The 19122-nt window shown below is 36.1% G+C and overlaps 1 protein-coding gene across 1 annotated transcript in view; it reads right to left on the bottom strand.

Moving 5' to 3' along the window:
• LOC127454127 (neurogenic locus notch homolog protein 1-like) overlaps positions 1-19122 on the bottom strand; it is a 28105-nt gene that overhangs the window by 3999 nt on the left and 4984 nt on the right. The window contains exons 3-10 of the mRNA XM_051721106.1: positions 14151-14483; positions 13632-13858; positions 12482-12791; positions 9722-9864; positions 9181-9239; positions 8882-9011; positions 6961-7058; positions 4363-4697 (exon numbers count right to left, since the gene is read on the bottom strand). Coding sequence (XP_051577066.1) covers positions 4363-4697; positions 6961-7058; positions 8882-9011; positions 9181-9239; positions 9722-9864; positions 12482-12791; positions 13632-13858; positions 14151-14483 — 1635 coding nt within the window. The remainder of the gene's footprint in view (positions 1-4362; positions 4698-6960; positions 7059-8881; positions 9012-9180; positions 9240-9721; positions 9865-12481; positions 12792-13631; positions 13859-14150; positions 14484-19122) is intronic.

Raw genomic sequence — 19122 nt, 5'->3', positions numbered from 1 at the left:
ATTACGCATTTAAAATACAAAATATGAGTAACTGTATTTCCACTACAGATTACAGTTTAAATAGTTGGTCATCAGAATACAGTTACATTCAAAAAGTATTTTGATTACTGAAGATATTACTTTGTATTTTATCGTCATTTGTTTCATGTTATATTTAGGCTATTCAGTTGTTAAAATGATGCGATCTGAGCACAGTGTTTGAAACACTTTCTTAGGATGTGTTTCATTCATACAAACAGACAGAGGGTGCTTTAACATCATTATGACTAAAAATGGACATCACTGACATCACTGAGAAACGTCCTCTTGGGAGCTTAAAAGGAAGTTCACCCAAAAATGAAAATTCAATCATAAACTACATTTCCATCCAATGGTTTTTTGCAACAAAAGGTGTAGCGCATCAAAATGTTTACCGATATAGCTGATGGAAATGCAAATTATCGCTAAAATTTCACAAGTGTCTACATAATATTTTTCCGTTTAACTCTAGCCGTGTCGATACTTCAAATGTCGTGAAGAACAGGTTTGAAAATACTTTTTGTCAAAACAATTTGCATTAACGCACAAATATAGTGTCACATGACAGAATTTACCCCAATCTTTAGCCTGTGTTAATCATGACAACAAGGTATCCATCCTTGAAAGCCAATTTATTGTATGTGAAGCATTACTCGCACTGCTATGGATTGGTCTTAACGGCATACCTGCACAGATCCGATTTTGCAAACACATCTGCGTCATGACACTTCCAGCAGTGCCAACACAAATATCTCGTATCATGCACCTGTCATCGACAAGTGCACGGAGAACAAATGAATGGCCACTCTGCGATTAATTTAATCACGGTAGCCATCCGTTAAGTTATTAAAGCTGCTTTTCCACAATACTAGGAGAAAAGCATCAGTGTACCTTTTGGAACACTAACAGCCCAATTCTATAAAATTATCATTTAGCTTACTTTTCAAAAAAATGCCGGCAAAATTCCCTGTATTAAATTAAATACATTACAAAATGAATAAAGCATTAAATAAAATATTAATTACCAAATGAAAAAAGTAATATTTGTAGGCCTTTTCTTTACACAAACTTAAATTAGCCATACCCTGTTCTGTAGATGAAAAAAGTCGGCTGAATGACATTCTCAGAATGTTCTAAAATTTTTTCAAGACTACAAACTATCAGAACTATTTGTCCAATGCTGAGTTCACCTTCAGAAAATGAACTTTTGAACATTTTAAAACGTTTAAATATTTTAAATCTAACCCTCTTTACTTCGGATCACATTTGCTGAGCTTCTTCAGAAAATGTCAATTGCGTTATGATGCTAAAATTAATTTTAGATGATAATCGAGTTCAGTTGATCGTTAAAAGTTGCTGGACAAATATGCGGGACATAATGCAGTTGTGATGGCAATGCTTTAGATTAGATGATTGTTCAAAATAGCCTATTAAATATCAGGAATGTATCATACACCGATCAGCCACAACATTAAAACCATCTCCCTAATATTGTGTAGGTCCCCCTTGTGCCAACAAAACAGCGGCAACCTGCATCTCAGAATAGCATTCTGAGATGCTGTTCTTCTCACCACAATTGTACAGAGCAGTTATCTGAGTTACCGTAGACTTTGTCAGTTCGAACCAGTCTGGCCATTCTCTGTTGACCTCTCTCATCAACAAGGCATTTCCGTCCACAGAACTGCCGCTCACTGGATGTTTTTTGTTTTTGTCATCATTCTGAGTAAATTCTAGAGACTGTTGTGCGTGAAAATCCCGGGAGATCAGCAGTTACAGAAATACTCAAACCAGCCCATCTGGCACCAACAATCATGCCACGGTCCAAATCACTGAAATCTATTCAGTAGATATTTTTTCCCCGTTCTGATGGATGATGCGAACATTAACTGAAGCTCCTGACCCGTATCTGCATGATTTTATACACTGCACTGCTGCCACATGATTGGCTGATTAGATAATCGCATGGATGATTGTTGGTGCTAGATGGGATGGCGGCAGTTCTGTGGACAGAAATGCCTTGATGAGAGAGTTCAACAGAGAATGGCCAGACTGGTTCGAACTGACAAAGTGTACGGCAACTCAGGTAACCGCTCTGTGCAATTGTGGTGAGAAGAATAGTGCGGGTTGGCGCTGTTTTGGTGGCACAAGGGGGACCTACACAATATTAGGCAGGTGGTTTCAATGTTGTGGCTGATCGGTGTATGTAAACCCTGATATTACACCGCATCAATTTGCTTTAATAGCTGTGCACACAGCATATACACATTGATGGATGGTCCTTATACTAAGACCGAAAGTTTCCCCCACTACTGGTGGGGGTTGCCAGCTTGAACAGGGCCATGACGATTCACTTTCTGGTCGGAACCGGTGGCAACCTGAGATAGGCGCAACATCAGGACCAATATTACAGTCCTATCAGAAGGGCAACAGCTCCCTTTTGATTGCAATTCCTCCTCTTCTGATTGCATTTATTTGAGAAATAAAATTGACCGTAAGCTGGCTAATTTCAATGAATTGTCTCAATACTCTCCCCATTTTACCAAAACTTCGGGGGGGTGGAATTAGGGACATCTGGGAGGCGAAAGGCACAGAATTAGTGATATACACACATTTCTGTATAGAAACAACGTAAGAGCAGATTTCTTTGAATGCAAAAGTATAATTCAAACATGTCTGAAGAGTTTGTAGTCGAAGAATTGATTTCTATGCCCAGCCTCATTTTTTAAAAAGTTTTTGGACCGGTACCAGTTCACAGCGGATGGAGTTTCCCATGCGATGCCGAAAATAGAAAAGAAGCGATCGATAGAATGTACCGGTGCTCGTCACTGCTGATTATGACAAAAACTCTGATTACCATAGAAAATATACCTTTTATTGCATGTCGTTTGCCATCAGGTTAGGACACGGTGTGACTGTGGCTGTCTGTAGACTCCTCTATGTTTCTGTTTGATTTCAGAGTACTCCGTCAAGAAAATAAGGCTGGGCATAGAAATGCATCAATTCTTTGACTACAAACTCTTCAGACATGTTTAGTAAGTTCTGTTCTCTGGTTTTTGTGCAGCTGTGTTGTGTTCTGTTGTCGCAATTGCTATGGAGGACCTGTTTTTAGATAAACAAATGAGTTTTCGCCACAAGGGGGCTGCGTGAACTTTTGCTTTCATGCCCTATCATTAACGCGCACAGGAGATCAACGGTCAGTGAATATTTTCACTAAATAATACATTAGATTTCTATTTGTTTCTCACCAAACCATATCATATGCTTTCATAACAATCATGAGTTTCATGGAATAATTTATTAGACTTCTGAATTATACTTTTGCATTCTTTTGAAGCTTGAAGAGGTTGTCACCATAAACTGCCACTGTATGACATCACTGAGCACAACATTTTTTCACAATTTCTCCCTTTGTGTTAAGAAAAAAGAAAGAATATTGTTGACAATATGAGGTAATAACAACACAGCTGTGAGTAAACAATGAATTAATTTACATTTTTGGGTGAACTATCCCTTTAATAGAGGGACTACAGCACATTTCTTCAGCTTAACAGAAAACATTTAGAAATGCTTTGATAGATGAAACACAATAAATACACAATTACAATGATATTTGATTTGTCAATGTTTTTTATGCGGTTTAGGTATTTTTACAAGTATAAAGGATGTTTATGAGAAATGCTAACCAATGTAGCCTTTAGCATTGTATAGAAAGCTACAAATAATATATTTTCTGCCTCATTCTATAATCAGAATCCACATACGATCAGAAAAAGATGTCATTGTGTACATGCTGTGGGTTTCTGAAGTAAGTTTGGAGCATCAGAAATAGAGATACATTTACTTCAGATGCAACAGTGCTTATATTTTGGCTTTTTTTTTCAGAGAATGTATTTCAATAAAAGTGTATTTTCTGTTATTGTACTGGCAGATTTTTTTTACTTGTAACTTGGTTAGAGTCAAAACAAGTGACAACATCTGCCAGTGCTGAAGGAGTAATCCAAAGTACTTGGATTACATTACTGGCCTTGAGTAATCTAATGGAATACATTACAAATTACATTTTACAGCAGTTATTCTGTACATTTTAAAAGTAACCCTCCCAACCCTATGTCCATAGCTACTGTGTGTATCTGTATGTGCTTTTTGCATACTGCGTGCTGTTTCACATTCTACCTTTAAAAATTAGTAAGCAGTATATACTGCGCACTATGCAGTTAACATTACATTAGCATTCCGAACATAGCCAAGCATACAAATTCAAAATCTAAGCATAATATTTATAATATATAATGTAAAGTAAAATATTATATTCAAATGATATTATATGATGCAGTATTCACTTACCTAGGTGGAGGTGTTGCCATCCCTCTTTGACCTCTGACCCCTGAAAAAGAGGCACTTCTTCCAGGTAGAGATGGAGGCGAGGCAACCCAAGGTGAATACACGTAAGCACGATCATCCCAAAGCACCTCAGTGGCTGGATCTAGAGGAACCGGCCCCCTCTGAACTCTGTGAACCAATAAGAGTTCAAGGACTTGGTGATGTAATCCCTCCCGAGCCACATCCAGTGGCCGCCGCCCTTTGCAGTCAGGCAGCTCTTGATTGGCCCCATTAAGGAGGAGGTATCTTGCGGTATCATAGCAACCGTGGAGTGCAGAGAGAAACAAAGCTGTTTCACCCTATAGGAAAACATAGTTTTTTTTAATTAACGTGACTATAATTAATCAATGGTGAATTACAATGATTCATTTATTGTAGGGCTGGCTGTTTTATGGAATTTACCGTGAAATCGTAAAAATGTGTCAACTGGTAGAGCTTTCGATGAGGATGACCTTATTGAGTAGTGTTGTTTGTCACAACACAAAGCCAAGTAAGGAGCCGTTCACACAAAACACGTATTTGTTTCTATCCCCAACTAAAAATTTTTTGGTTCCCAGAAGGTTAGTTTATGGTTATAAAAATACAACCTAAAAATAACCTTTGGAGAAGTTATTTTAAGGTTGTCAAACAAAAACCTCCATGTGACATTCTGGGAAAGTTAGTTTATGGTTTTAATAAATATAATCTAAAAAGAACATTAGGAATTGGTTCCCATCAAAAGAACCAAAAGGGAACCATATGCTAACCAACATTAGGGGAACGTACTGCGTTATCTTGGTCTGCACTGTTTGTTTTATTGTTTTTCAATAAAAACAAATGTGTAAACATGCGCTAGACAGACATCTATGTTTTCATCCAAGTTTCCATCCAAATTGCATTTATGTGAAAAGTAAAAGCAAAAAATAATTGCGAATAAAGCAGCGTTTCCATCCCATGTATTCAAGGGAACAAAAAAGTCAAAAAAGTGGGGAAATTGCCGCAAACTCCAAACCGCTAGCAACGATATACAAAGCCCCTAACCTAACCCTTTCCCTAACACTAACCACGTGTGGAAGTGTTGCCCCCTTTTGGGAGCTGGCCCAGCCCCCTTTCTGGAGTTGCCCCGTCCTCTTTTGATGATTCCGACCCAATTTAGAGATCTCTGGGTTGCAGCTATAGCTATTTGGTGTTCAGAGGTGTCTGTTTATAGACTACTTTACAACAGCCTTGAATGTGACTCATCCAGTCAGAATCTACAGTCGGAACTCTGTGCTTTATAATATTAGTTTTATTGCTTTTTTGAGTCTTTTGTTTTTAACTAAAGTGTGACATAATGTGAAGCTGTTTTTGCACGGATGCAACTTATCCAACTTATCGTTTTTATCTTATCATTTATTATGAATAATCTTATCTTTTGTTTTATGTCGATAAAGTTCCATATAAAAGATATATAATTTAAAAAATATTCGGGAATACTTTCTATGAAGCCCATATTTATTTATGCATTTTAAAGGCATTATAATGCATTAGTAATGTCTCATAATACACCTTATAATATGTTATAAATTCTCATAAATAATTGTAACCACAATTATAATACGTTTTAATTCTTATATATTCATAGTTATACCTTAGAGTATAACGCATTATAACACAAGCAACATCCAATTTTATCTGCAGAAGTTATGTATTAAATATATTATATATAATATGTATGCTTTAAGTATAGTGACAAAAGAAATGTCTTCTTATAAGCATCCATAATATATTTTTAAGCAGTTATAAGACATTATAAGTCATGCTGGAAGTTACATACATTACACATGCACAACTACAAAATAACACACATTCAATGTTGAGATATTATGAAAAACACTTGTAAAGCTACAAGGTTAAAATATATCAGAAACTCTACATATGTAATGTTAATCACACATGTAGCCAATCTTTTTGTGTGTAAACACAAGAATAAAAAAAAAAAATATTCTATACTGGACTCTATTCAATAAACTTTAATGATTGCACATCTTATTTGGAGACTTATTTTATAAATAACTTCCATTATATAAGTTTGACTTGTAATGTATTGTATGTTACAAGTTTATGTTATGACTGTTTATAAGATTTGCTTGTGTAACTTTATTAAAGCAGGCAAAGACCACTTATAATATGATCATGTCATAAAGCCTTTCGACTGTTTACACTATACAGCACTTATAAAATTGGATATTATAATGCATTATACTCGAATGTATAACTATGAATAGGGGAAGTCTTATAATGCATTATAACTGTAGTTATAATTATTTATGAGAAGTTATAACTTATTATAAGATGTATTATTAGACATCATAAATTCAGTATAATGCATTTATAATGCCTTTACAGTGCATTATATATATGGGCTTCATAGAAAGTGTTCCCAAAAATTCAAATGAGATGAAGTATTTAATTCACTAGATTATCCAAAAATACCCTTTTGTAGTTGAACTTCCAGCAAAATTAACTATATCATCATATAAACCGTTTTGGTCATACCACCCAGCCCAGGATGTTTTGATTTTATATGTAAGATTATCTCACCTTATGGTCCTGCAAGTCCACTGCAGCACTGTAGCGAATGAGAGTCTGTGTCAATGGCAGGTGATTTACCGAGCATGCCCAGTGGAGGGCAGATCTCCCTGGATCAAGAGAATGAGAGATAGAGAGAAAGAAAATAGATGCAAGAAGCAATTGATCAGAGAAAGGGTGGCCAGGAAATGGGGTGTTGTGGGGGACACAAAATAGTGGATGAAGTTACAAAATGAAGTGAATGTGTTACGAGAATGGAAAACAGAAAGAAGACACTTGTGACCATGAAAGAGAGAAATGTATGAGATAGAAACAGAAGCATGGAAGGTTAATACATTATTTCCACATTGACTGGGCGCTACAGCACATTAACTCTGTTCTGAATAAGATGTGTTGATGAGGGGAGCTGGAGTGAGGTCAGGTGGCAGTGGGGAGTATAGTAGAGGAGGACAGAGGAGGTGACAGAGGGACAACGAGAAAGGGCAAAACACATTACTCCCCAACTGCACAGGAAACAAAATCAGCCAAAAACTGATTCGATCCTCGGCACTCACAAATAACGAGCATATTATTACTGTACACTACTCAAAATGAGTAGCTAATATGTGTTTTCTGGAGGAACAGAAGGGTGATCATGCTTGAAGTAATAGTTCTCCCAAAAAAGAAAATTCGGGCATTATTTACTCACCCTCATGTCATTCCAAACCCATATACTGATATTTTTCCACAATAGGAGAATTTTTGTAGAATCTTTACAAAGCTTTATAAAACGACAGTTCATAGTGACTACATCTGCCAAGCTCCAAAAATAAAATATATATATTAGTGCTGTCGATTTAACGAGTTCATTCAGTGCGATTCATTATATAAAAATAATTAACATAATCAATCATGCCCTCTGACCGTAATAAGTAATATTCCGAGAGGGGTCTGTCTGCGTGCTGCATGACTACTACAAATTACGTCCCCTCCAAATAACCAGCGAAATCCTGAAGTCTTGCAACAGTTGGATGCCACATTCATACACTGTTTGTTGTATTTATTTGGAGTACTGCAGCAAACATACACCTATCCAAGCTAGTGGTATGCTAAGCTAATAGGCTAACCGATTAGCTTGTAAACTAACTGGATAAAAACAGAACTGATAAATGTTTATCTTACAATTTATATCTTTTATTTAAATGATTGAATAAGCAGAAAGTATACCTTCATCAGGAATAAAGAGCACTTCCACAAAATTTCACATTAAACAAGTACAGTTTACCATTTATATCTTCTGTTTAATAATATATGGTGTGACATATAATCTAAAAGTTATTCTTTGTCATATTTAAAGAGTTATGAGAAAATGTATCATACAGTGATTGCATAGGATTTTAAAAGTTCTTGTAGCCAATAGAATTGCTTGATCCAAGGGGGGCGTTACGTGTAGTGGGCATGTCGTGAAGTGGGTGTTCCTTGTAGTCTTGCGGGATGCAGACAGATACGCTTGAATATTCCTACCATCGGAGCAATTTAAACTTAAAGTACCACCTGTTTTCAGCAGGGGGCAGTAAGCAAAACTCAGTGCGCAGTGTGTCAACAAGCTGATTTTTAATGCGAACACAAACCCAGATGAGGTTTCAGAGCTTCAGTTTAGGGGAAGATTATCAGTAACCAATGATTAAACTTTTATGCTGGTTGTCATGCTCACTATAAACTGTTGTTTTATGGAAAAGAGCTGCATAAAGATTCTTCAAAAATTCTCCTTTTGTGTTCCATGAGGGGGAGGCGACATGATGGTGAGTAAATAATGACTTTGATTTTTATTTTTTTATTTTATTTTATTTTTTTGTGAACCATTCTTTCAATGTATTCTTGAAGACCACATTGATCGGAGGAACACAGTCCACATGCATCAGAACAGATTAGGGACTATTAATGCAACTCTTACCAGTATGGTCGGTGTTATTAACTGGCACTCCAGCTCTCAAGAGCTCCAGAACCACTCGGTCAAGGCCACTCCTGACAGCTCGGATAAGCACAACTGAGCCATCTGGACCACACCACTGCACTGGAGCAGTCTAAGGCATAACAGAACATATGATTAGTTCTACAGAGCCAAATATCAGATCAAATCAGCATGTAGCAATGATTACACGCAATATTTTTCTGAGAACATATTAAACTTGAAGGTGTAATATATATATTTTTTATACATAGGCTGAATGTTTAAAGTTAAAATTGACTCACATTTCTTGGTGGTCTTTGAGGTATAGGAACAGCATTTCTCTCCCATCCTCTAGGGGGAGCTAGAGGTGAGAATAGAAAATTAAAATACAGTGGCCCAATTCTCTGACAATCCCTTCTAAATTATATGCAATATTAGAATGAATGCATCTCATATCATATGGCATTGACATTAGTATGCCAAAGTATACTATTCTGGAGGATTTTCAAAGGCTATGTTTCCGAACAGCATGCTTGCACACTTCCATTTCCAATTTTACGAATGACCTGGAAGTTATATCAGACACTCTTTCTTGACTCATTATTTGATCGGACTGCCAAACGTTAAGACATTCTTACATAAAATTTAATTAATAATACAAAGCAACCATATTTACAGTATTTCAAAGATGATAACTGGATGTCACTCACATGCAATGTGATGAGGTCATGAGGCAACAATCTAGCATACTGTTTATATATATATATTTTTTTTTACAAATTAGTAGACACAAGTAAGTAGTAAGCTAGTATTCCTCCTCACTGGAGAAGGTAGAGATCTCACCTAGCATGCGAGGTTGTTGGTGGTTGGTCTGGAAGTATTTTTGGTCTGGTGATCTGTGGTCACGGATCGTCCTGTTGATGTCCTCCATGGAACTCTGGGTCACATCTGTGTCACTTCCGATGTCCAGTTCCTTCCTGAGGGGCCTATCATTAGTGTAGAGGAAGCAGGAAATTCTTTACCTACTGTAAGTGCTGTTTCCACACTCTTCAAAAGCATTTTAGCAGCTCAGGGGCTCTGTACCAAAAGTGAACTGCCTCACTACTGCCTGCATAGGCAGCTGCCTTCTAAGGGGCAGTTTACACCAAATGGGTTTTTACGTTAGTCTATGCTACTTTTAATTGTTTTTCTAATATGTGCTAGATGGACGTCGCTGTTTAGCGTCTTACGCAGGATTGCAGCAGTTTTACGATGCTGATGTTTTGTTGAAAAGAAAATTACATCTCAAGACACACGCGTTTCATACCTAGCATTTTATGTATCCTGAATAACACAATTAAATAATATTTTCACACTTTTTGCATAATTTGGCAAAATTACACCTTAATTTGAAATGACGATATTCTGCTCACAAGTGAGATTTACCTTGAATTGTCTGTATTTTCTTTAAACATCACTCATATTTCATCTCAAGCATGCTCTTCACTGACACTTTTGTCGACTTGGTTAACAAGAACACTAACTTTTGAAAAATGTTGTTTAGGGGCAAAATTGTTTGGTGTGGTGGAAATGACGGCACAACTTTAAGACACTTTAAAAAAAAAAAATGTTGATACATTTTTTTTTCACAGAATAAATATTGAAATGGGTTATGTTTATTTCACTGTTTGTTTAGATTATCATAGTTTTAAACATGTTATAATTGGTACTTTTATAATGGATATTAATAGTTAAATACTGAAAGTCTGTGCACCACTTTTGCCCAGGCACGGCTTGTCTATATGGATAGGTAGGGCAGAGCCCCTCCTAAATATTCATACACTTGAAAACACGGATCCATACTATAAACTGCCAATGATGTAATTTGTTTGAACGTAAATATGTTCAAAAATCTGACATATGTATTTAAAAGCAGGCCTAGTAAAAGTTTGTATCCTTTTTTTAAGTCGTAAAATAGCTGAAAGCTCTGTTACACAGTGTTTGATATACATTATACTGCATATTCAAGCATGTGGGGCAGAGAGTCTGTTGCCCTTCCGAACTCCACAGCGCCACTCAGTTTTCCAATGGAAATCTGTGGTCAAATATGATACTGCAACAAACCCTTATTGAGACCCATTGAAATAAATCTGCCCATAAACATAGTGCCAAACCAAAGGTAATTTTAGTATTAGTGCGCACCAGCAGTGTGACAGATTGTGAACATGTTGAGCACTATCAATTAACTTGTGTGTAACAGCTTGTCGTTTACTGCAAATTCAAGACAAATTGACAATCAAACAACTTGGTCCTGAGGAGCCAGATATAAAAAAATAAATAGTCTGGCAATCAAAAGATAAAGGTAGTTGATAAGACATTGTACGTTTTGTGTGATTACAAATTTTATGTCAAAAAGCTTTGGCTCTTGAAACTTTCTGTTTTAAATTTACTGTGATTTAAAACATTATTTTCATAGAAAGCATTTAGTTTTTTAGTACTGTGGAAACGTGTAAATGGTGTGTGGATAGTTCTGTTTCTCTCCCTCTCCGTGGTATTCTTCAACAACACTTAACATTAAAAAATATCATTTTGATTTAGATTTTGATCTGTCAACATTTTAAGATAAATCGTTGTAATTTAGAATATTAGAATCAACATTATGTTCTAAGGTTTTCGCCTTGTGGTGGAATGATGCAAGGACACCACATATTGTGTCAGCGCGTTTGTGTCGGACAAGTTGAATATTGTAAAAAAAAAAAAAAAATCTGCCCCACCTATATCTGTGGTCATGAGCCGCTAGTGCTTTTGCCCGTGGCATTTCAGCACTGAAATTGCGCTGCGTCTTGAGTATTTAAATTAAGTCATTGTCATTACTTTAGATGCACACATGCCTCCTTTATATGTAAATTAGGCTTATTATTGATTGCGCTTCATTCACAAAAAATCCCCAATGCAATTTACATCACGCTATTTCCGCCAAATGAATGCAGGCGGTAAAATGGATTTGATCTATAAGAGATTTTTATGTATTTTATATCGATCATATTAGCAGAAATTCATCTAATAATTGTTAAATGACAAATAAGAGCGTTATCACCTATATATAACCTATATAACGGTGTAGTCAATTAACGCACTTTCGGTATGTTAAAGAGATGATTCAGATGATCAGAATTGCACGTGCAAATTGCGTTCAGCAGCGATTTTGTAGGTGCGTTTGCGCTGTTGCCTTATCTGAATAATTCCTTTTGTGAATTGTGCGCTAAACCCGCGCAGACAGCACGTGCAAAAAAAAAACTACAAAAACACTGCTTTTACTGCACAATTCATTTTTGGTGTAACATTAAGAAAAAAGTTGAAATCTGTTTGTTGTAATAAAAGTTGAAGAAACACCCATTAATACATTCCTCTCGCTACATCGTGCATCTTGGATTTAGTTTTAATCTGATAATGTCGTAAAGCATCATGGAGTTGCAGATGCTGTGTTAGATTTTGGCCAAAACAAGGTATCTTAGCATGTATTTATGCAACAAATATATTTAAGTTTAGTTTCAGCTTTACGATCATTTTTATTTCAGTTCACAAAAATGTTTTTTGTTTTTGTTTCTGAACAGTCTCACTCACCGCATACAAACTGCATCCTCGCCAACGGGTTCTTTACGTCTTTTTCCTGACTCTTTTACTTTCTTCTTTTTCTTTATCCCATTTTTGTCTTTCTCTCTTCCTCTTTTCTCATGGTGGTCAGCACGCCGCGTCCAGGCCTTGCTGCCATTATTGCTGTCTGTTACCATTGACCTGTGACGAACTCGCTCTCCACCCTCTCGCCGCTGTCGTCTTTTTTTTAACCACAGGAACAGCACTAGAATAATCACAGCCACCGCCACTGCGAGTCCAGTCGCAACACCAACCACAGGCCACATCCAGGTAGGGTAGGCTTTGTAAACAAAACGATTACATTTAGAATCTTAATAATGCTCTTAAATTGGAGAAAAAGAAACATCTTTTACTGTTTTAAATGCTAATGCTTTTCTCAGAACTTACATCAAGCAACTGTTCACCGTCAATGACGCAACACAATAACGCACCATTTTTGAATGTGAAAACAGATGCAAATGAGATTTAAAAGATGTGAATAAGGAATTATTGGTGATTTGAGATCTAAATTTGACCTGTTTTTTACACAAAGCTATCATCTGACTTCACAAAACTTGGAAAATAGCACATGTCATATGAACAACTTTTATTTTGTTTATTATTATTATTTTTTTATTATTATTATTATTTATCGTCAAATGGAAAATAGCTGTGTGAAGATTTAACAAAATGTCTCCTTTAGCGTTTCACGGAAAAAAATTAATAGCATACGGGGTTGAAATGACATTAGAGTGAGCAAATAGTGACAGAAATTTAATCTTTGGCTGAACTACATATATATATATATATATATATATATATATATATATATATATATATATATATATATATATATATATTTAAGATTTACGCATTTAAATGTAACATAATTCCATCTAATTGAATAATCTTTAATAAAAAAATGTTTTTGAACTAAATAGTTACATTTGTATTAATTTAATTTGGCTAAGCATTACAAAATTACATTTTGTAATGAAATAAAAATGCGTAAATCTTAAAAATAGGCTTTGTGTGTGTGTGTGTGTGTGTGTGTGTGTGTGTGTGTGTGTATTCCTTTAAGGTCCAGGTAGTTTCTGGAAACCCTGTACATATGTTTGGCCGAAATACAATGAAAACGTACCGTTGTGTTTCTCGTTTGGAAGTTTCACCTCCTCTCTGACTCCTATTTCCTCATCAACTCCCCGCACACTGATTACAGCTGCCTGGACTTCTGTGATCATGGGAAATGTGGCATGATTCTGTGCCAGCATGGCATGCAGGAAGTGTGCAGCTTCAGTGGCATTCTGGAAACAGGTGGAGGGAAGACGGGAGCACGGTCTGTTATCCAACTGCAGGAATAACACCGATCTGTAGTATAGAAATGAGGTGAAGTCAGCAAAAAATGGAAAAATAGACCATTGAATGTTGAAGAAACAGGTGATGCAGGCATTATACCTACTATTAGTCACAACATATAATAGGTACTATTAGATTAGACTGATGATATTACATAGGCATACTCACAACCCAAGACATTTTTTTAAAGCTTAATGCAAAAATGTCTTGAAACCTTGATTAATGGCGAAACTAATCAATAAAAGCTACAAAAGGGTATAATTGTTCCCCTTTTAAAATAACAAGATATGACAATATCACTTGCCCATCACTGTCGTAGGGTGGTGTTTGAGTGTACAGGTCAGTGAGCTGTCGAGTGTCTAGTGTATGAAGGTCTTTACTGGTCTGGAAAGGTGTCAGGCCTCTGAGTTTAATGCTCGTCTGAAGGACAGTGCTTAAAGCCCATAAGAGAGAGCTGTTCTGGACAGGACCTCTCTGGAATTGAATTCTAGTGTGTAATATGAGTGTTCCTTTGGCCCAGATGGGATACTGGTTCCAGTAGCAATCCGAGCCATCCCATCCACAGGGGGCAGTGTTGCAGCCCTGCTCGCAGTGACTGTTGTCATAATGATCCCGGCAGTACTGAATATATCCTGCACTGAGAGAGAAAAACATGGTTATGTGGGATTGGAATAACATGAGGGTAAGTAAATGATGACAATTTTCATTTTTGGTTAGCAAAAGATTATACGGTACATTTTACTATGCTGCCTGTACATGTAATGCATTACAAAGGTTCTTTTTATATTGCAATGAATTCACAGTGCATCACATAATGCACCTTAAAATCAGTTGTATGCTCTTTTGATATAGTTGTAATCACATTTATAATATACAGTATTATGTTTCAAATCTATTAATTCTCAAGCTATTCATAATTATACATGAACCCTCCAATTGTGTTCGGGTCATTTTTGACCCGGAAGAGGTTGATAATAATTTTTAAATACCACATATTTTTTAGTATGGGAACCAAACTTTGGGACTTTGTAAAGACTATTAAAATACACATAATGATTTTTTTTAAAGATTTTTTTAATAAAATTGTTTTAGAGGTATAACCATTTAAAACCATTTTGCATTCATGGGTCAATTTTGACCCGGGCATCAATTGTGGCTTTACACATTATGTTATGTAGATTTCTTTGTACATTTATGAATTAGATTTTTACTTTTTAACACTTCACTTACATTTGGCCTCTTTCCCATACACTCTTACACACTTTTTTGTCTCTCACTGGGACTGCATCTTGTTTACGCACACGCACATACAGTCACACACAGACACACACACATTCCTATACAAAACATGCATGACAGATGTAACAAATACACTAAATCAAAGGTACTACTGTCTAAAGGGGGTGTGGCGAGATTTTGTTCAAGCACACATTAGTCTAAATAGGGCTTGAAAGAGGAAATTGTTCACATTTTACTCTGCAGCCATCTGATGCACAACCAGCTTGTGGCAATTCATGCAAGTAAAAAGATTTTGCATAAAAACATAGTAAATAAGTATTAATGTTGAATACTTGAGTTGTTTTGATGATATTTAATTGAAAACAAATATGTTGGTTTCATAACTTTTGACCACCATGTTGTTTTGAGCAGTTATGAGTGATAAGACATTCATTCAAATTACTAATAATTCTCACATTAGATGTTAAAATAAATTGTTTATGTTATATTTAGATAAATTTCACAGAAATGTTGATAAAAAAAAAGATGTCTTCACATGTATCACACTGGTTTTGCTGTAGTTAATGTATATTTTGAAGAATTTCTATAAGAATTTCTACATTTTATTATGTATATATATACACTATATTGCCAAAAGTATTCGCTCATCTGCCTTTAGACGCATATGAACTTAAGTGACATCCCATTCTTAATCCATAGGGTTTAATATGACGTCGGCCCACCCTTTGCAGCTATAACAGCTTCAACTCTTCTGGGAAGGCTTTCCACAAGGTTTAGGAGTGTGTTTATGGGACTTTTTGACCATTCTTCCAGAAGCGCATTTGTGAGGTCAGACACTGATGTTGGACGAGAAGGCCTGGCTCACAGTCTTTGCTCTAATTCATCCCAAAGGTGCTCTATCGGGTTGAGGTCAGGACTCTGTGCAGGCCAGTCAAGTTCTTCCACACCAAACTCGCTCATCCATGTCTTTATGGACCTTGCTTAGTGCACTGGTGCGCAGTCATGTTGGAACAGGAAGGGGCCATCCCCAAACTGTTCCCACAAAGTTGGGAGCATGGAATTGTCCAAAATCTCTTGGTATGCTGAAGCATTCAGAGTTCTTTTCACTGGAACTAAGGGGCCAAGCCCAGCTCCTGAAAAACAACCCCACACCATAATCCCCCCTCCACCAAACTTCACAGTTGGCACAATGCAGTCAGACAAGTACCGTTCTCCTGGCAACCACCAAACCCAGACTCGTCCATCAGATTGCCAGATGGAGAAGTGTGATTCGTCACTCCAGAGAACGCGTCTCCACTGCTCTAGAGTCCAGTGGCGGCGTGCTTTACACCACTGCATCCGACGCTTTGCATTGCACTTAGTGATGTATGGCTTGGATGCAGCTGCTCGGCCATGGAAACCCATTCCACGAAGCTCTCTACGCACTGTTCTTGAGCTAATCTGAAGGCCACATGAACTTTGGAGGTCTGTAGCGATTGACTCTGCAGAAAGTTGGCAACCTCTGCGCACTATGCACCTCAGCATCCACTGACCCCGCTCTGTCATTTTACGTGGCCTACCACTTCGTGGCTGAGTTGCTGTCATTCCCAATCGCTTCCACTCTGTTATAATACCACTGACAGTTGACTGTGGAATATTTAGTAGCGAGGAAATTTCACGACTGGACTTGTTGCACAGGTGGCATCCTATCACAGTACCACGCTGGAATTCACTGAGCTCCTGAGAGCGGCCCATTCTTTCACAAATGTTTGTAGAAGCAGTCTGCATGCCTAGGTGCTTCATTTTATACACCTGTGGCCATGGAAGTGATTGGAACACCTGAATTCAATTATTTGGATGGGTGAGCGAATACTTTTGGCAATATAGTGTGTATATATATATATATAGGCATATTAATTAATAACTTTTATATTTGTCAGTTAACATGCCAAAAATATCAATCTTTTTACATGTATGAACAGTTAAGAACTTATTAATGACATACAATATAGTTTTATAGGTTATTAATGATGCCACGAATGCAAAATGTGTATGCAGATTCTGAACGCTTTAGGAGTGTTACGTTTATTATTATACTAGAACACTTGAGTCTGATTGATCAATAGTAGCATTCTGTGGTCAATGAAATATTAATCTGAGTTTAAATGATTTTACAATGTGATAAGAAAGAGGCCATGTATTTGGGAAATGTGAAGCCTGGGAAAATGAACAGTTATAGTTCAGAGGTTATTATACAAATAAAAACTAAAATAAATAATGCAAAAATAAAATATGCTACTGACCAATCAGAATCAAGTATTAAAGCTTACTATTAATTAAGCGTCATATATTTATATATACAGTATAAAGTATAATTATTATTATACTATATATATAGTATATTATTATAGTATATATACTATAATAGTAATAATTATTATTATTTATGAGAAAAAAAATGCATTTATGAGAATGCATTACAAGTCAATTAGAATATATGTTTTGTTTTTTTACTGCATTATCGGGGAGGCCGTACATTGTAAAAAATAAAAATAAAAAAATAAAAATGATTTTGCCTTTTAGTTATCATAACGTAGAACTGCCCTGGTTTAATCTTTTTGAGATAACTCGGTTATCCAAGTTTTTTGTTGGCTGAACTTGTGATTAGTAACTGAACTTAGAAAAACTATTCAGCTAAAATCAAAAATATTAGTCAAGAGAACTACATACAACATGCTCACATGCTCGGATTCCCTGCATTTATGGCCGGCATGAATAAATTATGCAAATTGCAGTGTTACTGTCTTTTCTGTTTTTACTGTGTGCCGATTTTATATATGCTATTGGTTGTTTGTTGTCACTTTCAGTTATTTGTCATGTAGCAATAGTTCAAAGCTCATCTTTTACTCAATGATGTGTTTAATGATTGTTACCATCATTGTGATTCCTGTGTAAAGTGTTGAACACCATGTGTGTCTCCTTGTCAAAGAAGGCTTAAACTGCATCAAATGGTAGTTTATTTAACTTCTGACAATGGAATAACCCTATCTTCTTTTATGGTTATCAATAAAATTAAATGATAAGGTAATTTAACTTTTATATTCACTTTAAATTGAATTAGAATTAAGTTGATCTAAGAAAGTTAAGTTTACTTTCAAAATGAATTAAGCTAATTTAACAAGTTATACTGATTTAAGTCAACTTAAAGGTGCTGTAAGCTATTTTTGTCATGGAAAGGTACACAATGTCACACTCCCTGAAAGATATTAATAAAATAAGTGTTGTGAGATATTTCACATGTCTCTGTGACAGCTCTAGACTCTGTAAACAGCAAACAAAAATGTGTCCACGGTCAAGAATGCTTTCTGCCTGTCAATCATTTTGCACATTCTCATAGTATTGCAGTTGCAGTAAATTATTGAGGCTTAATGCCATTTTTATGCCATGTTGCTTATAACAGTTGTCAGTTGAGGGCGCTATTTTGCTGCTATTTTTGACAACAGTTTCTGCTCGATATCTGTCTCAATAAAACTCATTTGGTATTGTTGGTGTGCAAAGTTTTGGATAAAAGGGGGTGTGGCTAATCCAGCACTCAGCTTGGGGAAATTCTAGAACGGCTTAAAGCACCTTTAATGTTCCGTTAAACAACTGTCCCTCTTAAGTCAACACAACTTAAAATTTTAAGGCAGCACGAATACAAAATGTTGAAACAACAAGATTATTTTACAGTGTAGTTGTCACACGGGGAAGTTGTCACAAGGGCTGTATCTCAGTAACAATGTGTATTTTCTCTAGTAGAGGTTTTGTATTTTGGTTTGAAACACATATAGCTCAAAATTCTTTTAAAGGAATATTCTGTTCAGCTCAGTCGACAGCATTTGTGACATAATGTTGATTACCACAAAAAATAATTTCGACTCGTCCCTCCTTTTCTTTAAAAAAAGCATAAATCGAGGTTACAGTGTGGCACTTACAATGGAAGTGAATGAGGCCATTTTTTGGAGGGTTTAAAGGCAGAAATTTGAAGCTTATAATTTTATAAAAGCACTTATATTAAT

Source organism: Myxocyprinus asiaticus, chromosome 16, assembly GCF_019703515.2.
Source record: "Myxocyprinus asiaticus isolate MX2 ecotype Aquarium Trade chromosome 16, UBuf_Myxa_2, whole genome shotgun sequence".
Lineage (NCBI taxonomy): Eukaryota > Metazoa > Chordata > Actinopteri > Cypriniformes > Catostomidae > Myxocyprinus > Myxocyprinus asiaticus.
This window is presented reverse-complemented; position numbering and strand designations above follow the sequence as displayed.